At 45.5% G+C, this 27,102-nt stretch overlaps 1 protein-coding gene across 19 annotated transcripts in view; it reads left to right on the top strand.

Moving 5' to 3' along the window:
• LUBEL (Linear Ubiquitin E3 ligase) overlaps nucleotides 1-27,102 on the top strand; it is a 123,542-nt gene that overhangs the window by 71,554 nt on the left and 24,886 nt on the right. For 11 of the 19 annotated variants that reach the window (XM_069339842.1, XM_069339846.1, XM_069339840.1 and 8 more), the window contains 12 exons: nucleotides 367-741; nucleotides 877-1,915; nucleotides 2,218-3,452; nucleotides 9,921-10,049; nucleotides 11,590-11,832; nucleotides 13,395-13,469; nucleotides 14,217-14,354; nucleotides 14,992-15,255; nucleotides 15,911-16,060; nucleotides 18,114-18,297; nucleotides 21,214-21,591; nucleotides 22,608-22,676. In XM_069339842.1, coding sequence (XP_069195943.1) covers nucleotides 367-741; nucleotides 877-1,915; nucleotides 2,218-3,452; nucleotides 9,921-10,049; nucleotides 11,590-11,832; nucleotides 13,395-13,469; nucleotides 14,217-14,354; nucleotides 14,992-15,255; nucleotides 15,911-16,060; nucleotides 18,114-18,297; nucleotides 21,214-21,591; nucleotides 22,608-22,676 — 4,279 coding nt within the window. Of the gene's footprint in view, nucleotides 1-366; nucleotides 742-876; nucleotides 1,916-2,217; nucleotides 3,453-9,920; nucleotides 10,050-11,589; nucleotides 11,833-13,394; nucleotides 13,470-14,216; nucleotides 14,355-14,991; nucleotides 15,256-15,910; nucleotides 16,061-18,113; nucleotides 18,298-21,213; nucleotides 21,592-22,607; nucleotides 22,677-26,145; nucleotides 26,215-27,102 lie in introns of all 19 variants that reach the window. The other 8 variants (XM_069339845.1, XM_069339844.1, XM_069339841.1 and 5 more) reach the window with 8 other exon arrangements.

The following is a 27,102-nucleotide window of genomic DNA, read 5'->3' as shown; positions in this document are numbered from 1 at the left end:
AATGAATCCAGTTTTTGTGGTTTTAGATATGTCTAGGAAAATCATAATAGTTAAGGCCTTCATAGTGAATGATATTTAGCTGTTCTCTTGCTCTGTGTCACGTTCTTACTCTGAAAATGTCATGTTCATGGATATGTGCATGCTATATGTATGTCAGCTATGCCTTTTGCATCTTGTAAGACCCTACTGCATCACCATGAGCAGCTTCTGTATTTGTAGACTGTGTGAAGTGCTTGTACTGGTGTCTGCTGTGTATGATAGGTGCAGGTTTGTTTCTGTGTTCATGAAGTGTTGCCGTCGCCAGCACGCGTGCAAGTTAGTGTCATGAGTAGTAGTTGTGCCTTATTTGCCTCTGGTGTTCCGCAGACCTCCATGGTGGATCCCACAGCAGGGGGAGCACCGTGGGAAGGGGAAACAGCCAAGCCCCCACCACGGACACGCTCTCACAGTGTGTCTGATGACCAGTGGGCGCAAATGTTAGCAGCGGAGACCAACACCACCACCAACACACAGTCTCTGGGGGCTCCCTCCGGCCCCACCTGCCCCCCCGGCCACGTCCCTGCTGATATGTCGGCTTTCGCTGGTGCCGCTACCCGTCGCGGCTACAACAGCATCAACAACGCTGGGCGCAGTGGCGGTGGCACTCTTGGACGCGGCATGGTGTCCTCGGCGTCCGTGTGCGACCTGAACTCCCTAGCCCAGCAGCAGCAGCAGCAGCCCTTACACGGCTTTAGCAACGCGGTGCGTTTACACCATCTCACCCGAAAATTCAGTACAGTACCTGGATTTAGTTATGTATTCACGAATTAGTCTTTTATGTATCAGTCGGCAACAATTATTATTGGTTTAATAAATCGCTTTTCTCTCACTTTACAGGCCGGGAGCTTCCAGCAGCTGAACATGATGGGTTATGGTGGTGGCATGATGTGGGGAGCCCCGTGTGACCTGTGCCAGGCCCCGCCTATGTTCACTGGCCACCCCGGCATTAGCGGAATGAAGCGCACTGCCTCTAATCTCTCCATGAATCTGTCATCGGTAGGAAGTGACATGTCGGGTTATCCTTGGGCGCCGCCACCCCACATACACCATCACATGCCTATGTATCCGGGTTACTACCCAGGCTACCACCCACACATGGCCCCGCCGCCCATGGGCACCCCTATGGGCTTAAACATGTCAATACCCGACTCAATGCACACTTTTGGCAAGGTGCCGTCCTCGCCGGCGCCCTCGGTCCGTTCCTCCTCACACCGTTCTCACAAGTCTGCAAAATCCAGGTCCTTCAATGCAGGTGATGCAAGTGGCCGCCGTAGCCGCAACCGGAAAGCGAAGCGATCAGAAGAAAGTGAGGAGAGTCGGTCGACGTCTGTCAGCGAGGACGAAGACGATATTGATGACCGGGAGAGCAAGTCTGGCCACGGTGGGGTAAGCAGTCTTGCCTGGCAATGCGACCATTGTACTTTCATTAATTCCGGTGGGGCGCGAACCTGTGGCATGTGTTCCAAGACCGTGGGAGGTAGCGGCCGCTCCAGCCGCCGAGGCAGTGAACGGCGACGCTCCGAGCGACGGCGGGACCGACGAACTGATCAGGAAGATAACGAGCGTGATGTGTCTGATTACGACAACGATGGCGGGGTGGTGAAGAGTAATTTTTCCTTCAATATTAAAGATAGTAAGCGCGAGGCCCGAAACAAAGTGTCGGGCTCCAACAAGAGCAAGAGTAAGAAAAAGTCCCGTCGACGAGACGGCTCGGAGTCCCAGTCGGAGTCCGGGAGTGAAGGCGAGGAGGAAGAGCAGCTGGAGAGGCACATGCGAGACCTTAGGGTGTCTTCCTCCTCTCGCAGGCGAGGCAGTGACCACGACGGAGGCAACAACAAAGACAGAGATAGGGAGAGAACCTCACGAAAGAAAGAAGGTAAACTTAGGTGGAAAGACTGAGCTCACTCTCTCTTGTATGTGTTGCGTAAATTATTGAACATTGTTCTGCAAGGGGCTGAAGAACAAATATTAATTTGTCTGTGTATCACAGCATATTCTTTAATAAATACGGGCATACATTTCATGACTATATATGATGTCAATTTTTTATATTGTCCATTTTTATGCTGCTTTATGTGTTCATTTTGCAATGTCATTATGATCTTGCTAAATAAATGCATCACATTCGGACATGAGTTTCACTCAGAAATCCTAAAGCGTCTCTCCTGTATGTTACAGGAAGCGTCGGTCGCTTCAAGAATCGGGGCAAGAGCCACTCGGAGCGGTCGAGGACGCCGGGTCGCCAGACACCGAGGCGCTCCAGCCCAGCCGATGACCAGGCATCCCGGGGCGGCAGCTCTGACCGCAGCCTCCCAGAGGACGCCCGCACCTCCCGCACTCTCAGTGCTGACCCCAACGGACATCCCAACTCTCAAGAGGGTACATTAGTTGATACTTTCGTATCTGAGGCCACTGTCAAAAGTGGGAAAAAATCTAAATCAGACAGCAGTGAGCATAAAAGCAAATCTAAGGGATCCAAAGCTCCCAGTCCCGCCATTAGTGTGGCTGATGAAGAACCGGTTCATGAACAGGTGTTACAGGCCCCTGTTCTTGACGCTAAGGGTAATGGTGAAAAATCTAGATCTCCAAGTCCTCGACTGGAAATTAGGAAAAGTAAGTCCCCGGCACTGTCACAACGGACTTCTCGAGGTGAGGTCGATGACCCAAGTTTCGCTAACACTCTAGATGATATAGCGACAATGGGTACCAACGAGGTAGCAGACCAGGACCTGAGTAGCCACTATCTGGACGACCGCCCCCACAGTACTGATATCCAGGTGATACAAAACGATGACGTCCCCGTCGTCAATTACATCAGACCTGTCACCCCAGAAGAGCAAGCAGTTGACGAGCCACAAACCATAGTTATAGAGGCTCCACCTGGCAGAAGAGCGGACTTTAACAATATCGAAGTCAAAGAGGAAGCTGTGCTTATGGCGCCAGAAGACGTTGGGCATGTGGACAACAAAATACCAGCACACGAACCTTTATATGAACCTAGCTACGAGACAGTAGGACAGCCTGTAGAGATCGAGGCTCCGGAACTGGCTGAAGGTAAAACCATAATCAATGCGAACGATACGGACAGAGAGCAAGACAATTATCACACAGCAACTACCGGAAACACCGCTGAGGAGATGAAGGTGGAGGAGAAGCAACAAGAAATAGTGGCTGACGAAGAAATTTTGCAAGAAGTTAACGCCAAGCAGGGTTCACCCATGGACTTCCGCGGGGAAATGGCACGTTCAGCCTCCTCAGGGTCCTCCCTGGGGCTGAACTCACTGCCGCCCGACAGGCAGTACACGCCCCTCAGCTTCTCCTCCTCCGACGCCCAGTTCTACTCCCCACCAGACTCTCCTGATATCTCCCTCAGCGAGCAGCTCCAGGATAAGCCACCGCCTGGCTTCACACAGGTGACCCCTCCCCACTTCTCTCTTCACAACACAACGAACCTCAATACTTGTTCCCTGCAATATAGTGAACCTCATACTTGTCTCTCACAACACAATCAACCTCATAATTATTCCCCACAACACAGTGAACCTCACACTTATCCCACCACAGCACACAGCACTCCGCAACAGTACAGTGAACTTGAGCGTTAGTCTTCATAGTTATATCAGAGTCCTTTGGGTGATTTACTCTGCACACTTCCCAGAGCACTATAGAGTTTGGCTCGTCAGCATTCCCAGTAATACTTGTCTTGTATACACCTCCCCTTCCCAGTACACCTCCCCTTCCCACTTCACCTCCCCTTCCCAGTACACCTCCCCTTCCCAGTACACCTCCCCTTCCCACTTCACCTCCCCTTCCCAGTATACCTCCCCTTCCCAGTACACCTCCCCTTCCCAGTACACCTCCCCTTCCCAGTACACCTCCCCTTCCCACTTCACCTCCCCTTCCCAGTATACCTCCCCTTCCCAGTACACCTCCCCTTCCCAGTACACCTCCCCTTCCCAGTACACCTCGCCATCCTAGGTATATCGAGCAACCGATTAATTTTTTTTTTTTTTTGCTTCTTTCTTTCACCTATCTTTTTTTTACAACACATATAACTTGTAACTGATGCAAAAACACACACATATTAAAGCTGTTAAATAAGTAAAAATAAATTAACAAATGAGCCATTATAATAATACACTCACAACACCTGAAAGAGAAAACTAACTACTACATCAACAAAAATTGCGACAAGTAACTACTGCATCAACAACAACTAAATTGTAGTAACTACAGCAGCAGTAATAACCGACAGTAGTAGTCGCTACAACAATAACTGACACACTAATAACTGTTTTAGCTACAACAAAATTATCCAACACTAGTAACTAGAACATCATTCATTAGTCCCGCGCCTTGTCGCTGCGCGGAGGGCTGGGGGCTCGTGCGGCGCCCTTGACCTGCAGCCAGATTCACAAAGCAGTTACGCTAGTACTTACGAACGTGTACATCTTTTCTCAATCTTTGGCGACTTTGTTTACATTTATTAAACAGTTTACAAGCATGAAAACTTCGTAATCAACTGTTGTTATTGTTATAAACAGCCTCCTGGTGCTTCGGAGCTCATCAACTGTCTAATAATTGTAAACAAAGCCGCCAAAGATTAAGAAAAGATGTACACGTTCGTAAGTACTTGCGTAACTGCTTCGTGAATCTGGCCCCTGGTGTGGGGATTTCTGTTCCCGTTCTGGTTGGTGTACATGCTAAGGAACCCCCTAACTCTGGACTCCAGTTCGGGTGAGTGGACAGCCCGCCAAAGGGGTCGCTCGTAGAGGTAAGTTTCGGATGTACTGAGTGATGAACGAAGGAGAAAGAAATCTTTGCACCGGCGATTGGAGAGCGATGCAAGAGTACTCGATCTCCGGTTGAGAAGGAGCATCCTTGGGGATGACGCACCCTTATCCTAACCTGGATCGCGCAGGGCCGCCTTCCACGTTGACCTAGTAGGTGGTATCCTATGGCCTCAGGACCCAACCTCTGTAAATGACTTTCATATGGTAATCGAAATCTCTACTTACTTTTGGACCGGAGTGACGGCCGACTAGACCCTGAAGTAGAATAGGCCTGGAAGATCAGTTTCCCACCGCTCCTAGCGGGGGTGCTTCCTGTGGGCTCAACCGCTCCTGCTCTATTGGGCCATTTGAAGATTCTATGATTTGGAAAATCTTAAAAACAATTTATATATTAATTTACGTGAGTGGAGGAAGAAGCTAGAGAGGATACGCATAATCTTGGATATTTATCTCTGCATAACAACCAATATTACAAAATATTAAGAACTACGAAATAAAAATAATGAGTAAAATTAAAGGAAAAAGATTCAAAACATAGTCTTGGGTAATTTATAAGAACCATTACTGAATAGGCAACCCTTGACCTTGGTACCAGACATAGGCCTATGAGCCATTTAGGCGAGGAGCCTATATATACACGAGGCAAGGACTCTTAGAGTACGGGAGACATCTCCCGTCACGCAGGGTGCAGTTGCACCTCCTCAGATCTCCAGTATCAGCTCTTGATACTGGTAATGGCTCCAAAGGGCCACCACTTACGGGCTATTCATGCCCGTACCACCTTTTGGGTGGCTTAATCTTCATCAATCAATCTTAGATTAGGGCAGTAACTAAGAACGACCTAGTAAAATAAAAATGAATATATTTAAAATAAAATGGAACATAAGAACAAAGTTAACTGCAGAAGGCCTATTGGCCCATACGAGGCAGCTCCTATTCTATAACCACCCAATCCCACTCATATACTTGTCCAACCCGCGCTTGAAACAATCGAGGGACCCCACCTCCACCACGTTACGCGGTAATTGGTTCTTGTTTGGTAATTGGAACAAGAAGAGTAATCACTTATTGACAGCTGGGGTGTACTACTGTAAGGAGAGGTACACCCACCACCAGCTGGGTGTACTACTGTAAGGAGAGGTACACCCACCACCAGCTGGGTGTACTACTGTAAGGAGAGGTACACCCACCACCAGCTGGGTGTACTACTGTAAGGAGAGGCACACCCACCACCAGCTGGGTGTACTACTGTAAGGAGAGGTACACTCACCACCAGCTGGGTGTACTACTGTAAGGAGAGGTACACCCAACACCAGCTGGGTGTACTACTGTAAGGAGAGGTACACCCACCACCAGCTGGGTGTACTACTGTAAGGAGAGGTACACCCACCACCAGCTGGGTGTACTACTGTAAGGAGAGGCACACCCACCACCAGCTGGGTGTACTACTGTAAGGAGAGGTACACTCACCACCAGCTGGGTGTACTACTGTAAGGAGAGGTACACCCAACACCAGCTGGGTGTACTACTGTAAGGAGAGGTACACCCAACACCTGCTGGGTGTACTACTGTAAGGAGAGGTACACCCAACACCAGCTGGATGTACTACTGTAAGGAGAGGTACACCCACCACCAGCTGGGTGTACTACTGTAAGGAGAGGTACACCCAACACCAGCTGGGTGTAAGGTGAGGTACACCCAACACCAGCTGGGTGTACTACTGTAAGGAGAGGCACACCCATCACCAGCTGGGTGTACTACTGTAAGGAGAGGTACACCCAACACCAGCTGGGTGTACTACTGTAAGGAGAGGTACACCCAACACCAGCTGGGGTGTACTACTGTAAGGAGAGGTACACCCAACACCAGCTGGGTGTACTACTGTAAGGAGAGGTACACCCACCACCAGCTGGGTGTACTACTGTAAGGAGAGGTACACCCACCACCAGCTGGGTGTACTACTGTAAGGAGAGGTACACCCAACACCAGCTGGGTGTACTACTGTAAGGAGAGGTACACCCAACACCAGCTGGGTGTACTACTGTAAGGAGAGGTACACCCAACACCAGCTGGGTGTACTACTGTAAGGAGAGGTACACCCAACACCAGCTGGGTGTACTACTGTAAGGAGAGGTACACCCAACACCAGCTGGGGTGTACTACTGTAAGGAGAGGTACACCCAACACCAGCTGGGTGTACTACTGTAAGGAGAGGTACACCCAACACCAGCTGGGTGTACTACTGTAAGGAGAGGTACACCCAACACCAGCTGGGTGTACTACTGTAAGGAGAGGTACACCCAACACCAGCTGGGTGTACTACTGTAAGGAGAGGTACACCCAACACCAGCTGGGTGTACTACTGTAAGGAGAGGTACACCCAACACCAGCTGGGTGTACTACTGTAAGGAGAGGTACACCCAACACCAGCTGGGTGTACGAACAGCAAGGGGGGGGGGGTATATATTAAAGCAGGAACAGCAGAAAGTATAACAAAACAGGAGCAGCAGGGGGTATAATAAAGCAGAAACAACAGGGGATATAATAAAGCAGAAACAGCAGGGATATAATAAAGCAGGAACAACAGGGGATATAATAAAGCAGGAACAACAGGGGATATAATAAAGCAGGAACAACAGGGGATATAATAAAGCAGAAACAACAGGGGATATAATAAAGCAGAAACAACAGGGGATATAATAAAGCAGGAACAGTAGGGGGATATAATAAAACAGGGATATAATAAAGCAGAAACAGCAGGGATATAATAAAGCAGGAACAACAAGGCTATAATAAAGCAGAAACAACAGGGATATAATAAAGCAGAAACAGCAGGGATATAATAAAGCAGGAACAACAGGGGATATAATAAAGCAGGAACAACAGGGGATATAATAAAGCAGAAACAACAGGGGATATAATAAAGCAGGAACAGTAGGGGGATATAATAAAGCAGGAACAGTAGGGGGATATAATAAAGCAGGAACAGTAGGGGGATATAATAAAGCAGGAACAGTAGGGGGATATAATAAAACAGGGATATAATAAGGCAGAAACAGCAAGGATATAATAAAGCTGAAACAGTAGGGGATATAATAAAGCAGGAACATCAGGGGATAAAATAAAGCAGGAAAAGCACAAGTTATAATAAAGCAGGAAAACACAGGTAATAATAAGGTAAGAACAGCAGGGAGTATTATAAAGCAGGAACAGCAGGGGGAAATATTAAAGCAAGAACAGCAGAGGACATATTAAAGCAGAAACAGCAGGGGGGGGGGTTGTATGTTAAATGAGAAACAATGGGGAGTATAATAAAGCCGGGATTATATTAAAACAGGAATTGCAGGAGATATAATAAATCAGGAAGAAGCAATTCAATTGATATCTTTATTATGCTCCCCATACCCATCCTGTGGGCAGTGGTGGTCCCATATCCATCCCGTGGGCGGTGGTGGAAAGGGTTACAGAGGTACATAATGGGTTCAGCAACTGAACTACACAGTTCGTTTAGCTAAGGAAGTGAATAACTTCACTCCACAGGGACAAAGGTTCACCTAATAAAGCAAGTTCCTGCTTTATTAAGCAGGAACAGTAGGGCGGGTATTTTAAAGCAGTAGCAGCGATATAATAAAGTAGTAGTAACATCAGGAGGTATATTATCTAATCTTTTGAAGCAAGTTACAACAACGGGTCTAATAAATCAGGAATAGAAGAGGATATAATGAAGCTGGAACGGAAGGAGGAATATTAAGCCAAGAACAACAGGGGATATAATACAATTTGAACAGAAGGGGGTATGTTAAAGCAGGAACAGAAGGGGGTATGTTAAAGCAGGAACAGAAGGGGGTATGTTAAAGCAGGAACAGAAGGGGGTATGTTAAAGCAGGAACAGAAGGGGGTATGTTAAAGCAGGAACAGAAGGGGGTATGTTAAAGCAGGAACAGAAGGGAATATAATGAAGCAGGAACATTAGGAGGTATAGTAAAGCAGGAACTGCAGGGGAATATTAAAGCAGAAGCTGTAATAAAGCAGGAACAGCAGTGACTATATTAAAGCAGTAGCATTAGGGGGGCATAATAAACCATGAACAGCAGGGGGTATAAAATAGCAGAAACAGCAGTGGGGATATATTTAAGCAGGAACAGCATGTGATATATTAAAGCAGAAACAGCAGGGGCTATAATATAGCAGGAACAGCATGGTACATACTAATGCAGGAACAGTAGGGGTATATTAAAACAAGAACAGCAGGGAGTATAATAAAGCAGGAACAGTAAGGCGGGTATTTTAAAACAGCAGCAGCGATATTGAAGTAGTAGCAACAGCAGGAGATATATTAATGTAACAACACGGGTTATATTAAACCAGGAACAACAGGAGGGTATGATAAAGCAGGGACAACGGGTATAACAAAACAGAGGAGTGTTCTCAAGCAGGAACCTAAGCAGGTGTATCGGAGTAGAAAATTAGCGTTGCGCAGCAAAAGAGTTTGCTGTGTTTATGAATCAACGGGCAAGGGGTGTTCCTGTGTCCGCCATACAGTATCATATACATGTCTTTCATGTATGTGTCCTCTTGTATCCGTCTAATCACGTCCGTGTTTTATCCATCCTGCCATCATGTCCATGTGTAGCGTTTGTGTGTATTTATTTGTAGCGACCCGTTCGTGTCTGACACACAGATACTAGAGCAGCGTTCGTGAGTTGTGTCTGTGCCGTAGTGAATGTTTGGTGGCTACCTACCCTCACTCCAGCAGTACCAATGTTGTCATGAGTGTAATTGTAGCAGCAGGGGTGGTTATAGTGTATGTGTTATTGTAGCACCAGTTGTAGATATGTGGTTGTAGCAAGTACATAGTCTAGTAAGAACAACGGTGGTGGGGGACGTAGATATAATGTCGCAGCAACAGCAGCAAAGATGTTGATGGTGGGGAGTGTAGCCGAAGGCAAGAGTACCCCTGGTATTAGTGGTAGTGGTGAGAGTGTTGCTTTAGGTAAGAGTACCCCCCCCCCCCAACACTAGTGGTTGTAAGTCATAAACCAAGACTGTGGTACAGACTGTGGTGGATAAACCAAGACTGTGGTACAGACTGTGGTGGCGCGGGAGGAGGAGTACCTGGTGACGGCGCTGGAGACCATGCGGCAGACCTTCGAAGATCTTAAGTCCTCCAGAGAGACCATCAGGTCCTCCATGGAGCAGCTGCCTTATTCCGAGGAGGTGAGATTTCCTTTTGAAGGACAACCCTAGCATTAGAAGGCCCTTCAAAGTGCTACTTTAATGTATTGGAGATCCTCCCCTTGAGGGCTGCCCTGACGCAGCAGAAGTAGTATTGACGGGTAACAGATAACGTGGTACTTCGAAGGGCCTTCTTCAGGGCACTTCTTCTCTGGCGCAGCGCTCACCTTCAGGGCGACCTATACATTAAGCATCTTAATGGTAACTTAAGGGGAAAGACCCCTTCAGCAAGAGGTGGAGTGTCAAAAGTGCAAGCTTCAGTAACTTTCAATCCACTCATTTTGCTTTGCTTAAAATCATTTTCCTATTTAATATGCCTTTTAATTTCTATTAATATATATGTGGCATAGATTATTAATTCAAATGATATTTAATATTCACTCATACCAATAATCTAATTTGCTTCCTATTAAAATAACTCAATATTCTTTCTCTCAAGTTATTTAATTACATTAATCACTGTTCACTGTCTATAGTTAGCTCTTGCAGCAATAATATCTTCCTTTTCCAGCTTGATTTTTTTAATTTTGTAATACTGGCAGACACCACACAGACACACACACACACTGGGGGCACAGGAGACGGTCTGGGCACGCTACTCTAACATGTCTCCAGTTTACATGTGCAACTATTATGCATATTTCAGCTCTAGCCGACCAGTAAGACGTAGCTCAGTTTTGTATCCAACAGTGTTCCAAAGTGTCCTGGTACATGCCTCTTAATCTTTAGCGCTATGGGAGCATATCTTAATCTTTAGCGCTATGGGAGCATACCTCTTAATCTTTAGCGCTATGGGAGCATATCTCTTAATCTTTAGCGCTATGGGAGCATATCTTAATCTTTAGCGCTATGGGAGCATACCTCTTAATCTTTAGCGCTATGGAAGCATATCTCTTAATCTTTAACGTATTCAAGGGCCATATTTCTAAACTGCAATGTGTTTATTAAACAATGCAGAATACTCAACTTACATAAACTTAAGTCACTGGGAAATAAAATAATCAGAAGGAGCATGATCACCACATACAAAGTTCTCAAATGAAAAAACATGTCAGACATGGACATTAGTTAAAATAGGTAGTGCATGAACAACTGGGCATAGATGGAAACTAAGTACCGAAGGGAACCTCAGAGACATGAAGCTCAACTGCCCCGCAAGCACAACTACGGGAGTACAGATAGTACGCGGCACCAGCTTGGGAACCCCCATTTTAATGGACACAGAGTCTTACTAGAAAAAGGCGAGAGATATGCAACAAGAATTGTACCCGATATGAGAGGGCTAAACACTGAGGAAAAACAGTAAATACATGATAATGAATTCATGATACATAAACATAAGATTCTCTGGGATAACAAACGGAACTTAAGAGGCGCAGATGTGTCACAGGGATGTTAAAGAAGTTGTGCCATCATATAGGTTAGTACATTTAGGTGAGCACACACAAAACCTCCTTCATATTTGTTAAAATTGCTAATAACCCTTTGTGCTAATACCACCTCACCTGGGGTGAACTAACAGGCGCCGGTGTCGGTCGGGGAGGCGGAGGGTGACGCCCCAAGAGAGCGGTCAAAGTCAGCGGGATCTGTTACCTCCGTAGCCACCTCCCCGGCGGAATCTGTACCTCGCGCTCCTTTCCCTAACGGTGCTACTGCTTCTGCCCGCGCTGCCGCCTCACTCACAGATGCTTACGAGTCTCTCAGCTACCAGGACGCTCTCTCTTCGTCAGGTGCCGGTGATCCTGAACTCTCGGCTTCCGACAAGGTATACGCCACTATATTCTCAGCTCCCTTTCCCCCAAAAAAAATTACCTTTGGATATTTGTTCCTTGCGTAGTTTTCTTTCCTCCGCTCACCCCGCACTTTGCACCAGCGGGCTCTTGCTCCTCCTCCTTATACACCACCATGTCCGGTACTCTAGCACGCCCCCATAAGTATCATATCCTCTTCACCAATACTGACAAACACTCTACATTATAACCCTTTACCCACTAGTTCTGTCTCCTCAGTAGATCAATAATCCCAAAACCACAACAACAACCAACGTAATTACAACTACTCCCACGACTACTACTACTACCACTACCACTATGACTACAATTTCCACTACTATCACAACTATAACCTTACCTACCACTACCACCGCTACCATCATCTCCCCTCCTCCACCATTATTGCAGAAAACCTGAACAAACAGGTTAGTTGCAATACCAGGTTCTTCACTTCAATGTTCTGCATGAGAATGGTGTGTGTAACTCAACACTGGATGAGTGAACACTCAGTACAGTTGTATGAGTGAACACTGCATGAGTGAACACTGCATGAGTGAACACTGTATGAGTGAACACTGCATGAGTGAACACTGCATGACAGAACACTACCCTCATTTGGAAAGAGTGTTGAAATAGGATTATTTAGTCAAGATCTGAATTATGTATATTATTTGTATATTTTCTTTAAGAATTAGTTGATTTTCATTACTTATAGTAAAACATTTTTTTTTTTTCTTTTGATTTAATAGCTAATGTTTATTTTTAGTTTAAGAATAAATTGGTTAATTTGTATTTATTTTATTTATTTTGCTGTAGTTTAATTTATTTTGCTTTATTTTTTTTTTGTTTTAGTTTAAGGCTCCACTTATTAATTAGATTTTTTTAATTTAGCTCATTCCTTGAGTTAAATTCCTTTAGCTTTTTTAATTTAGCTCATAGTTCTATTGAAGAAATAGTTTATTCCTTTTAATTTTGTTTATGAAATACTTCATTCTTTTTAGTTTATTTAAAAAAAAGATTATTCTTTCTTATTTTACTTGAGAAATAATTTATTCCTTTTTATTTAATTTAAGAATTGCTATACTACTTTTCATTATATTTCTTAATTTAGTAATTTTAGCTTTAGCTTTACTTAGAATGTTATTTATTTTTATTAAAAAAGATTATATTCTGGTGATATATGAGGACAAATGGGGTGAGGTCTAGCAGGGTGCAACAAAGTGTATTATGGTGTAACAAGGTGTAAGGAGGGTGAAACAGCTTAACAAGGTACAGCTGGGGATTAACACCCAGCTACTCCTTGATACACCCAGCTATACCATGTTATACACTGCTTCACCCAGCTACACCTTGCTATACTATGTTACACCCTATTGTAACTATTAACACTACATTTGCTGGGTGTAGGATAGACTGCTTTGGTGGATGTAAGATACTCTGGTGGGTGTAAGACACACTTTTACGAGAGGTGTAGGAGTGTGTAGAGCCTGACGGGTAGGGCAGGTGGAGGGTGTTGGCGGGCCTCCCCCACACTGTAGTCTGCCTCTCCCTGCAGGCGGTGAGGGCGGCAGGCCAGCAGGCCGAGGACGACGCCCAGGCGGCCTCCAGCCTCGCCGACCTACTCAAGGAGGTGCAGTCCTAAGCCTGCATTATCTTTAACCCTTATTTTGTATGGGCGTGGGCGTGCAGTTTGTCCTCTGTGAGATTCGGTATTATTCTTGGCCCTTAACCTTGCTGTGTGATGTTCGTTACACTCCTTGTGTGGTGTGGGTGTGTGAGGGTGTTGTGTCAACATGGGTTTGTTTAGTGTTGGTGCTGGCCTGCTGTGATCAGGAGAAGGGAGGGAGCAGTTGTCGGAGTGTGTTGTTGCTCTCGTTCTCTAGTGCTTTGCCGGAGTCCTGGGACACCCAGTTCTCAAGAGCAGACGAGAGGCACGCTCACATTAGTATGTGTCTTTGTGTCACATGCATGTATCTTTTGCGTCACGTACATGTATGAGTGTGTTATGTAGATGTTTCCTTCCATCACGTACATGTATCCTTGTGTCACGTCCGTGTATCCTTGCATCACGTACACTCCTGTTATTATGAAATATGTTCATACAACATGTACTTAGGTTCGTATGTTGCATAGTATATTTTTTACTTACAACTTGCTTCTATAAGATTGTGTAAAGGTTCTTGAAGATTGAATTAGTGCCTTCAAGAAGTTAACATTGCGCCTATTAAGCTGATAAGATCTTTGTTCTCAGAAAAAAAACAATTATCTTTCAGTGGGTTGAATCATGGTGACGTTCTGATCAAATCTAGATCACAATTTGTCAGGGGTAGAACCGCTCGTTAGCAGCGGGGTGAGAATACCTTCTTCCCCACGTCAGGTGGAGCGGCAGCGCAGGTCCCTGGAGCAGCCGGAGACGCAGGTGAACGAGAAGTACCTGACGGTGGAGGAGATCATCACCAGGCGGCGGCAGGAGGCCATGAGGAAGCAAGGCCTACAGCTGGTCCAAGTCCTCCGGGTACGTCGCCCAAGCCCACTCATGTCCTCCCGACCCACTCCTCTTCCTACCAACCCATTCCTCGTCCACCCAACCCATTCCCTTCCAACCACTTGGGCTGGACGGTAGAGCGACAGTCTCGCTTCATGCGGGTCAGCGTTCATTCCCCGACCGTCCAAGTGGTTGGGCACCATTCCTTTTCCCCTGGTCCCATCCCAATTCCTTATCCTGACTCCCAAGGGCTATATAGTCGTAATGGCTTGGCGCTTTCTCCTGATAGTTCCCTTCCCTTCCAAACCCATTCCCGTCCCGTCTCCCACTCCCCTTCCCACCAACCCACTCCTCGTCCACTCAACTCATTCCTCGTCCACCCAACCCACTCCTTGATCATTTACAAGACAATGTTTTGGTTGCCAACCTATTACCACAGAGTTCAATAATTTGGCCTATTTTGTGTAACACGACCGCCAAAATTGCTATTCTTTCAAGTGGAACCTCTATCTTGTAATCACGTCTCCCCTTTTCCTAATGGGTTCATTCTTTTGAAAGGAATTTGTAGAAGAGCTTAATGGGAGGCTATTCACGAACAAAAAGTATAATTATAACATCAACGGAGACATCAATGACAATAGCCAACATCTTGTGCGCCTTTCCCCAGGATGCAGAAGACGCGGGCTACGCCTCGGAGGACGTGTCCATCGCCCTGACGCACTGTGGAGACAAGAACCCATTGGAGTGGCTGCGGGAGAATTGGCGCCACATGGTGGACACGGTGTCAACGCTGGCCACCAACTACGGCCAGGAGCGACGCGTCAACGACATCGGCGCCATCACGGCGGGAGAGGCTCGGGCCGCCCTCAGGCTGCACAAGGGCAACATTTGGGCTGCCGTCACAGAGTGCGTCGAGCAGCGTCAGAACAAGGTCAGGTCAGGGCTTTGTGTCGGGTTATTGCCAGTATGAGGGGTTACGCCATGGCAATCAGTACAAGGTTAGACCAGCGTGAGGGTAGGCCGCGCAAGTTGGAGTAAGATCAGACCAGAATTAAAATGAAGTCAGGCTAGATCGCATGATACAGGAAAAGAAAATTAGTAAAATAAATAATTTATCGGAATAGTAAATGAATAATAATATTATTTTTGTTAAATTCATGCAAGTAAGTAAATGAAGTACGAAAAAGATTAAATAAATAAGGATAATAAAATCAAACCATGATTAAGATGAGCTAAGCCTCGCTACCTACCCCAATACTGTGTTTAACATTTCCTTGTTAATATTCCTTTGTTATGGTACATCCCCAGTTTAATAATATTTGAATTACATTAATTTACGAGAGAAACGAGGTGAAAACAATGAAAACAAGTATTTATTGATGAGCCTTGTATATGCCTAGGCTGTATGCTGTATGTTTGTATTTACATTAAGAATTAACCTCAATAAGCTTCTGAATTACACATCTGATTAACATATCAGTTAATAAGTGGGAACCTCCCCTATTACATGGTAATATAGCCGGACAATGTCTATTATGTTCTACATCTGGTTTAGAGTATTTTATAACTCTGTAACTGGCTGGCAGTTCGACAACATCTACGCGCGGGGTCGATTCAAAAGGGAGGCGGTGGTGAAGGCGCTGGAGAACCACGAAGGGGACGCCGACGCTGCCTTCCTCGACCTCAACAAGTCCCAGCTGCAGCCCTTCATGATGAAAATCTGGGGCGCGCTTAAGGTCAGCTTTAAAGTGTCCAGAGTTAGATTACATTTGATGCCTATATTACGTACAGTAAACTCGTCGTATGGGCGTAGTGGACAAATTACAGTCACACGTAATGGGTCCAGTAACTAGTCTCCTATTGTATTTTACTTTACCCAATTAGTCTTAATTGGCAATTGGCAAATTTTGAATATTTTGTTAATATTTCAAATAATATATTTTTATGTATACTATATATTTTTTTAATTTCTTAAATAGTAATGAAGGAATTGACCCTAAATGCCTGTGTTGGTTTTCATTAAAATAGATGATGTAATGTGGAAAAATTGTTGCAATGACAAAGTTTATAATTGGTTATTTCCACGTGAGGAGTGCGTGCACGCCCATACACAGCCTAGCCTAAGTCCAGTAACAGCAACACCAGAACAGCTCCTCATTTTGTAGGGGGGGGGGGGGGGGGGAGGTGTCTCTTCTTACATAATGATATGATAACAAATGGTCTAACTGTGTTTGAACTTACAGTCTCAGATATATTAGTCTCCGGTGACGTTTTTATATAATACATAACTGCATACACCCATAGGCAATTTCATAACGACATAGGGATGTTTCATGAAATAATATATATATTTTTTAAGATGAACATTTCCATCTTCGGATGTGCGTTACCAATATTCGAACCACCAATACATCTTATCATTCAGAAATGAAGCTTTGGATTGTATACGTGGGCTCCCTCTCTCAGCCGTGTGTTTACATAAACCATGTCGCCCCCCCCCCTGTGTCATACGGACTCCTGGTTCAACCTTGACGCCGAGCGGACGTCTGGACGCCTCCTCCGACTGGGAGCCGCTCGTTCCCGTTTGGTTTTGCGATTTTGGATATTTGATACTGCCATTTGGCATTCCTTTTCAACGGTCCGGTTTGTACGAAGCCTGGCGCACATATCGCCTTGGGTCGCGAGTGTTGATAGATTTTGTTTTCACGTGTTCTGGCTGGTTTTCCCGGCGGTGTCCGGCGCCGGCATGGCCGAGAGGTGCCGGGAGTTGGTGGGTCTTGGTGGGCTCCTGGTGTGCCCTCAGTCATGGTAGGCGGCTGGCTTCTGCTCTGCCGGAGAGCACTGGATGACGTTTGCGTTTTAGTTGGGAAGCCGAGATTTTGGTTCGCTACCCAGTGTGTTCTGTGTGGGGCGGGGGCTCCGGTGCTTGTCACCCTGAGGGACTCCTGGGACTCCCCAATCATCTGCCTGTCTGCTTTTCTTCGCCGCGAGGCATATTAGTTCCAGTGATTGGCGTCACTCGTTTCGCGATTTGGCTTGGCATTTCACCTTTCCGGGCTTCGCGATTAACCCTTCACGGGTACGCCGGGGCGCATCCGATCCCTCGATCGTCGTCGTCCCTAAATCAACAACACCGTGTCATACTTAAAAGGTAAAATTGACTCCTTGGTAAATTCGTTGACTATCTCATCGGCTTTATCGGGTATTCTAAAGCAAATATTATGTGGAATTCACACGAAATGTACTCTGACTTATAATAAAATAAAATGTCAGTTCAAGATAGGAGGAGAGACGCTTGGAGAGACGCCTTATTAAACTTTGCAGGATAATAGGTGATTTTATGGGAAGTGTCAAAGGGGGTCGAACCCATGTCACACTCGAATGGGGGTCAGGCCCCATACCATCCTCGAATGGGATCGCCCCATATTGCAGCCCCTTCACAAAAGGGATAGATGTGAAACGTGAATCCCAGAGTCCAAAGACCAGCTTTTTTTTAACACATTTAGGTACATCTGCATTTGTTCTTGTAATTTTTACAAGATTTATATTTTTTATAATTATAATTTCTCATAATTCTCTTGTACCTTTACCTGGGTTGAGACATGGACTGATAACTTTATGTTAATAAGTCACACGAACCTAAACATAACTGCCGCACATAAATGGAAATTTAGAAAATCAGGCTACGGCAAAGTTGGAATATAATTTGTCATACTATTGACCAGTTTGTGGTGTGCTTTGGAACATCATAATAGGTATAAATAGTGTATTAACCCTTCTGTAATTCAGGGTGAGACTAAGCAAGTACCGAAGACGGATCCCGTTGCTCTACCCCAGAAGGAGGTCCAAGCATCCCCGCCCCCGCCCTTACCCACGCCGGCGCCAGCCAGCGTCCCCAGACCTGCCCAAGACGATGTCTTACAACCACCTACCTTGGTGGACGCCTCCACAGACACCGGCCATGCTAACCAAGGTAATGAGGGACGCATCCACCATCTCATCTGGTTTAGAGTAGTTCCAATTGTATTTTGATCATTGCCAATTATCATGTGCCTCGAGTTCAGTGAATCTCTCACTGTTGTACCACCAGTTTAGGGGGATCTAACCACTGTTGTACCACCAGTTTAGGGGGATCTAACCACTTGTACCACCAGTTTAGGGGGATCTAACCACTTGTACCACCAGTTTAGGGGGATCTAACCACTTGTACCACCAGTTTAGGGGGATCTAACCACTTGTACCACCAGTTTAGGGGGAACTAACCACTGTTGTACCACCAGTTTAGGGGGATCTAACCACTGTTGTACCACCAGTTTAGGGGGATCTAACCACTGTTGTACCACCAGTTTAGGGGGATCTAACCACTGTTGTACCACCAGTTTAGGGGGATCTAACCACTTGTACCACCAGTTTAGGGGATCTAACCACTGTTGTACCACCAGTTTAGGGGGATCTAACCACTGTTGTACCACCAGTTAAGGGGGATCTAACTACTGTTGTACCACCAGTTTAGGGGCATCTAACCACTATTGTACCACCAGTTTAGGGGCATCTAACCACTGTTGTACCACCAGTTTAGGGGCATCTAACCACTATTGTACCACCAGTTTAGGGGCATCTAACCACTGTTGTACCACCAGTTTAGGGGGATCTAACCACTGTTGTACCACCAGTTTAGGGGGATCTTACCATTGCTGTTAACTTCAGGAATTACAAGGAGAAAATATTTACTCATAAAATTGCTCATCAGATCATAGGTAAGTCCAAATCAATTTAAGAACTATGACTCTGAAATAATTAAAGAGAAAATATATAAAATACACAGGAGAATAATTGAAAGTAACTTTATTAATAATGCAAAAATTAATCCCTAAGCTAGTGACAGCCTAACCTTAGTCATGGTAATGGACTACTAATTGTACAGGGAACTCAAGCAGACAAATACCTTTATACTGCTTCTAAGGAGGTGTTTGTGGCCTCCTGGTTGATCACCACCCCCCTCTCAGCATCCCCAAGATCACCCACCCCCAAGATAACCCACCCCCTCCCACCACCCCCAAGATCACACTGACTATACTTTTGTTTTGAATGCCTCAAGGTGGAGTCCTGACTCCTCCAATTTCAAGCTTTTCGGCTCTAGAAAACTCCGCCCTCTCTAGGCCAATACCCAATCAATTTGAACAAGGCATAGGCCCTGGCACTCTCAGCCAACGAGGACGTACTAAGTCCAAGAGGCCGGTTTTTTCACGAAAACTGGGATAAACTGACTTATGGCTCAACCGATCTGAGCGGAGAGGGAAGAGTGCAAATGGCACCAATAATTGTGATGGACAGGGCATGTAGGGAAGGGAAGGAGAAGAGGGAAGGGGAGAGAAGGCGGGAAGGAAGAAGAGAGAGAGAGAAAGAGAGAGAAGAGGCGAGAGAAGGGCCTACTATGTTTCACCAATACAGAGATCTAACCACTGTTGTACCACCAGTTTAGGGGGGGGGGCTCTAACCACTATTATACCACCATTTTACTCATGTTTCTTGCATCATGAACATTGTGACTCTTCATACATGTGTATATCATTATATGATTTTGAATTTATGTATATTCCCATGTTTTATTGTATATCTTCACATGAAGAGGTGTTTCATATCATGAAAACGATAAATTAATTAATTTTTAAAAGTTTTTAACTACCGTGTTTGTCAGCGAGTAGGACGCATGCTTTGGTGCACCTCTGAACCCAGGCTGGTGTATTGACATGTACAAAGTCATGTTTCTTCCTCTACATAACCATTTGGAGATTACTTAAAAGAATATGATGAAATGCACTACTTGTTTTCCCATAAATTATTCTTGTAAATTATGTATGTCTTATATGTCAGCAAATGCGGTAATTTCACTTTTAAACTAATTGGACTGGATAAGTCGCTCCAGCTATATTCCCTCGCGTTTCAAAGGCCCCATAGGGGCCAGATTCACGAAGCAGTTACGCAAGCACTTACGAATCTGTACATCTTTTCTCAATCTTTGGCGGCTTTGGTTACAATTATTAAACGGTTATAATGAGCTGCGAAGCACCAGGAGGCTGTTTATAACAATAACAACAGTTGATTGGGAAGTTTCCATGCTTGTAAACTGTTTAATAAATGTAACCAAAGCCGTCAAAGATTGAGGAAAGATGTACACGTTCGTAAGTACTTGCGTAACTACTTTGTGAATCTGGGGACAGATTCACTACGCAGTTACGCCAGTACTTACGAACGTGTACATCTTTCTTCAATCTTTGACGGCTTTGGTTACATTTATTAAACAGTTTACAAGCATGGAAACTTCCCAATCAACTGTTGTTATTGATATAAACAGCCTCCTGGTGCTTCGCAGCTTATTAACTGTTAAATAATTGTAAACAAAGCCGCCAAAGATTGAGAAAAGATGGACAGGTTCGTAAGTGCTTGCGTAACTGCTTCGTGAATCTGGCCCCTGGTCCCATGGAGGTACTAGATCCACCTCCTCGCCTCCCTGCTCACACAGCAGCCGTCTCTAACACTATTTGCAACACAATTCATTTAGCTGGATTCACGTCAATAGAGCGCACTGGTGACTGCAGTCGGTTCACAGCCGGATGGGCCCGGGTTCGATCCCTGCAGCAGGAATGAAACATTTAGGCATGTTTCCTCTGACCTGATGCCTCCTCTGTTCATCTAGCACTAAGCAGGTATACCCAGGAATTAGGCAACTGATGTGGTTCCAGGAATTAGGCAACTGTTGTGGTTTGCATCCTGGGAAAGGTCAGTAGTTGGCCCCAGGGGGACCTCGATAAGACTAATAGGCTTCCTGTCGCCGACAATTAGAAAACCAAATCAAAGAAATTATCTCCATCATACTCCCAAACAACAGATTTCGAAGAAGAGGAGGAGGAGGAGATAGATGAAGAGGAAGAAGAGGAGGAGGAGGAAGAAGAGGAGGAGGAAGAAGAGGAGAAGGAGGAGGAAGAAGAGACAGACGATGAAGATGACGTCTTTGAGAACACGTACGCCAACATCGACCACGTTAAGGAAGAACCTCCGAGAGAACAACAGATCTACACTAACGTCCAAAAGGTAGCAAGAGCTAAAGCTAAAGAAGCTGTTAATCGGAAATTCAAAATGGTGGGTAGACGAGATGAGCGAGCACAACTTAGAAGACCCCTGACCCCTAGCGGGGTAAATCAGAGTGCCTTGGACGATGATGAACTCTTTTCCGCCAGCGAGGTGACGGGCCTGGAGTCAGACGAGGGTAGGAGAGATGCACGCTAGCAACCCTCGCTCACATTAACTACCACTGCTAACATTAGTTACCCTTGCTCACATTAGCGAACACCTCGTGTAGCACTTACATGTGTTATTTGCACTGAAAGCTTATATGGGACTTTTCTCACATTCATAATCTCAGCCGGACTGGGACGCATTGAACTTTTTTTTGTTGTAGCTTATTTAGTAAGAGCACCTTTATCCAGGCGGCTATTCGAAGGTTTTCAAGTAATGTTTGAGATACACGTACGCACTTGAGGAGATGCTGAGACTGGCAAGTGCACAGCAGGAAGAGTCAGCTCTTCACAGAGTATGAGAATCGCTCATCATGTGAGGGGTTTCCTACTAGTCCTGCTGCCTTTAACACTCGGGGATGCTGTTAGGACACACATCCTGAGTGAGGAGGAAAGAAGTAATGTAGTTAGCGTGTAGGAGACTAGTGACAGGCTGCTTGTTGCCAGTTATGAGTAGATAGTATTTTGCAAATATTTTAATAGTGCTAGCATGAAGGATGCATGTCGTTATGGGTCATAGGAAGAAACTCATACACAAGGAACTGTGACTGAGAGCCTCCGCGGCACGTCTAGCAAGGTAGCCTTGTTCCACGTCAGGTAACAGTTTATTGTGTAAACAAGAGACTTAATTGTCACAACGTTGCAACAAGTGTGTTTATTGCCTAAATCACGACCAATTTATTTTTGCTTGCCACAAGAAACAATCACATGTGCTCTATTTTTCACTAGATACTAAGACACAGAGCCGCTTCATTGTTCCCAAATCGAACAGCTAGAGTCTGGCCTCCGTTCTCTGCGTTCTGGTGCCACTAATGCCTTATTATAGCTCATAACAAACTATTTACAGCAAAACCCAAAATGATAAACATTTATTACTAATGCAGTATTGTTGAAATAAAAACAGTTTTGTGAGTCAAGAGCAGCAGCAGCAGCAGTAGAGTATAGTGTGAGGCAGAGCAGTGTGTGACGGTCGTCTTCTTCCCCATAGAGTCGACCATAGAGGAGCTGCTGGCGGACATAGGCAGTCCATCATACTACGAGTATTTCACAGCCGTCGGTAATGGCGGCGGTGACGTTGGTGTGGCTTGGTTTGTCTTGACCCGCACAGCTTAGCTTGGCTCACAGCTTGATACGCATATGACGCTTACTGTAAGGTACCTTTAGAACACCGTGGGGGTGTTCCCCCATGGTGTTTGTTCTAAACACTTGGGAGGTTCAATCCCACAAGTGCTTAGAACACTTGGTGACTAAACTAGATTTGGCTTGTGGGTTGTCTTTCACTAAATAAATGCTTAAGCTTGATGTTCCAGTAGAATGCGTTGATTCCCAATAGAGTTTAGTGTTTACTGACGCGTGGGTTGTCCCTCTTATGTTCACACCAAGATGGGATATTTCTGTTGACCAGACCACACACTAGAAATTGAAGGGACGACGACGTTTCGGTCCGTCCTGGACCATTCTCAAGTCGATTGTCGACTTGAGAATGGTCCAGGACGGACCGAAACGTCGTCGTCCCTTCAATTTCTAGTGTGTGGTCTGGTCAACATACTTCAGCCACGTTATTGTGACTCATCGCCTGCATATGGGATATTTCTATCCTGTCGAGGAAACGACGAGGATCACCTGTAATGACGACGGCTCTAGTGGCTGGCCTCTGAACCTGCAGATGTGTGTGTGTGAGTTTGGTGTACGTTAAGGAAGAGAGTGACCCCCAAGACTGACCCCGTAGGTAGTGAAGTGGAGTGAACTGACCACCACACCACCAGCACGACTACGACTGGCGGGCTGGTGTGTGCATAAGGCAACCCCCCAAGCCTCTGAACCTTACGGGCTATTCATGCCCGTGCTACCTCTTGGGGTGGCTTAATCTTCATCAATCACCTCTCAACCGGACGAGTGTCTATTAACCAACCTCCTCACATGTTACTTTACATGTAACATGTATTCTAGGTGGAATATATTTAGCACACATTGGATATTAATTTTGTATTTTGACTGGAATTATAGTATGCTGTACAGTATACTATTTTGCCCTGATGTAATCAATAATACGGATTCTGAACGACACGAACGAACATTTTGACCTTACCTGGGGACGTGAGAGCACCACTCGGACTTTTAATGCAAAATAGCCAATGAAAATCGCGTATGGTAATTATACCGAGTCTAATGCGCTCGCTTATCCTCAGTTATGGTATAAAATAGTGCATGGATCAGAGTTCTGTTTTATGGGCTATTCATGCCCGTGTCACCTCTTGGGTGGCTTAATCTTTATCACTCAATCAGAGTTCTGTTACAGCTCCTCGGAAACTGAAACTTATGTTCTCACAGTTCACTCACAGAACTTTCTCACAGAAACTCACAGTTCAACCAGTCCCTCTGTGCTGTAAGCTTAACACTCAGCAGCTTAAAGCGGTGTTATCAAGTGTCTGACTTTGATTATTTTCACCAAATAATGTTTGAAGGGATAACACATCCTGCTGAAGACTGCTGAAGGCAGCTTGAGCAGTCGACATCATGTGTGTGTGTGTCATCAACAGTGTTTGTTATAGGTAGTCAATTGGTAAGAATCAGCGCCTCTTACTGCCTTGTATGTTCACAGCAGTCAAGGATCTTAAAAACTGTTCGTCCTGTGTCGTCAGCTTACACCACTACCAAGACTGCGTCGTAAGTTTACAAAACTGCGTCGTAAGTTTACAACACTATCAAGACAGTGTGGTAAGCTTACAACGCTACGAACACTGGCTGTGTTGTAATCCTACGACCCATAGAGGCCTCAAATAGCGACGGTACAAGCTTATAACCCTGGCGAGGGTTATATCCTTCAGCCAGCCGACACACACAGACAGACACAAGATGCCTACACGTAATATCCGCGTGACAGGAGGTTACTTACAGAGCTGGATGAGATGGAGGAACTCGGAGGAGGTTGAGAGCGAGATGGAGGACTTGGAGGAGGTTGAGAGCGAGATGGAGGACCTTGAAGGTGAAAGTGATGGAGGCAGCGAGAGGGAGCAGGCCGCGCAGGAGCCCCGTGGTAGGCCTGGTTCAACTCTGCTCTTCAGCATGATCTGCTTCGCGTCTTAATCATTAATTTCTTAAAACAAGAAACACGTCCGTGTTTCTTGCTGCACGTCCGCTGCACGTCCGCTGCACGTCCGCTGCACGTCCGCTCACTTCGCTAGAAATTCTCGGGTTTAGCGACAGTGTTATTCACCTTACTCAACGTAGTAAATTTCTACCAGCCAAACTTGCTGGATACTCACTTGACTAGATATATATACTCACCGGAATGCTTATATACTCATCATACTAGCAACGTACTCACTAAACTAGCTACTCAGCAAACAAGGTAAATGATCACTTGAGTAGCTGAATACTCGTCCAGATACGAGTAACTAATGGTCACTGGACTCTACACATCACCGTTAATGCCTCAACGACACACCACCGTTAATACCTCAACGACACACCACCGTTAATACCTCAACAACACATCACCGTTAATGCCTCAACGACACACCACCGTTAATACCTCAACGACACACCACCGTTAATACCTCAACAACACATCACCGTTAATACCTCAACGACACACCACCGTTAATACCTCAACAACACATCACCGTTACTACCTCAACAACACATCACCGTTAATACCTCAACGACACACCACCGTTAATACCTCAACGACACACCACCGTTAATACCTCAACGACACACCACCGTTAATACCTCAACGACACACCACCGTTAATACCTCAACGACACACCACCGTTAATACCTCAACAACACACCACCGTTAACACCTGAACTCACTAAACTCGTTACTTGTTCACCAGATACGTTATGTACTCACCAGTCGAACGAAATGTTTAACAGATTCATGAACTACTCACCAGATACGCTAGATGCTCCCTCGGCTCACCAAATACTCACAAACCTGGCTATGATCACCCACCAGACTCACCATATACTCATCAACTGTGTTGAATATATAACCACCAGATTCCCTGGATATTCATCGCTTTCACCAGATACTCACCAAGTTTGTCACTCACCAATCTCGCCAGACCTTCCCGCCAAAAGTTAGACACGTTAATTATATAATACAGTAACTTAATAAATGTACACTTATTTTTTAGCATTGTTTCAAATGGAAGCTTTAGTTATTCCTATGTTAATATCTGCATTAGCACCAATATTTTGTGTGTTACGGTACGAGAGAATGTGTCATATGTACACGAAATTGCTTCTAGGTAATATAATGCGGTGACGATGAAGGTACGAGAGATTAAGTAGATATTAAGTCATGTCGAAGACGTTTACGGCAGAATGTGGCTCCTTCGTGTCAACAGGAAAGGAATATTTTCTCTTGATTCCTGAATTTCTTCACCAATTTAGTGTCGTCTTCTTCCAGATGCTTATTTCAGCCTTGGCCTTTCCCTTCTTCTCCTGTTGCTCTCTTCACTGACTTGCTTTTTTGACCGTTTCCTTGGTGTGTTCCCGGCGGCGGGGCTGGCAGCCGGTGGGACGTGGACCCCGGGGCGCGCGACCCGCCATCAGCTGCACCAGCTCTCCGACTCCGCCTCAGGTGTGCTAGTGTTGCTATATCCCCCCCCCCCCCTCACACACACTCACCCGGCGTGCCTCAACCCTCCCACTGACAAGACCTTGTACCTCATCTGCCTCTTCCACTTTCCTCCTTCCTCTCCCTCACACTCTTAAGCCCATCTGCCCTCCCACCCACGCTTCACTGGTCCTAGCAACCTGTCCTCTTAAAAATAACGTCGCTTTTGGCCGTTTACCAGTATAGCCGAAAGTGGACGTAATTTGAAAATAAAAAAAAATGAAAATAAATTTGGGATTTTTTTTCAACAACAGTAAGTTAAGGGTCCTCTGAAAGGTTAGGTGGGGCAGGAAATTCATTTAAAGTTTCAAAACGTTATGAAAAACGTTGATTGAAAGTTACCTCTTCTAACCTTGCCGAGTAAGCCGGACGACTCAAACAGAAAACGGGACGGTACGTGTCTCTTTTGTGAGTCGATTTCATTTCAAATTACGTCAAAATTTAGCCATAGCGCGCATACGGGCCAAAAGTGACGTTATTTTTAAGAGGACGGGTTGCTTTTCTAACACGGAATTTCGTTTTATGACGATTTACTTTTTCGTTTTATGACGAGTTACTTTTTCGTTATTTTAATTGATTTGCGGGAACGTGCGTCGAGTTTTATTAACACGTAATACACTGCTTGTAAGTCTACAGTTCAAGCGCCCTTCTAATATCAGTCAGCCTGGTAAAGGACTCGAGGCAATATGTTTTTACACATGTGGAGACGGCACCCAGGAGCTGAGACAAGGCCTGTCTCTCACCATAATGGCGACATCCCTCTCTGCTCCCTGTTAATGAACCTGCAAGGCTGGAGGCAGGTGTGTGGAGGCGGGTATGTGGTGGCGGGTATGTGGTGGCAGGTGTGTGGTG

Source organism: Procambarus clarkii, chromosome 42 (assembly GCF_040958095.1).
Source record: "Procambarus clarkii isolate CNS0578487 chromosome 42, FALCON_Pclarkii_2.0, whole genome shotgun sequence".
In the NCBI taxonomy this organism is placed as follows: Eukaryota; Metazoa; Arthropoda; class Malacostraca; order Decapoda; family Cambaridae; genus Procambarus; species Procambarus clarkii.
This window is presented reverse-complemented; position numbering and strand designations above follow the sequence as displayed.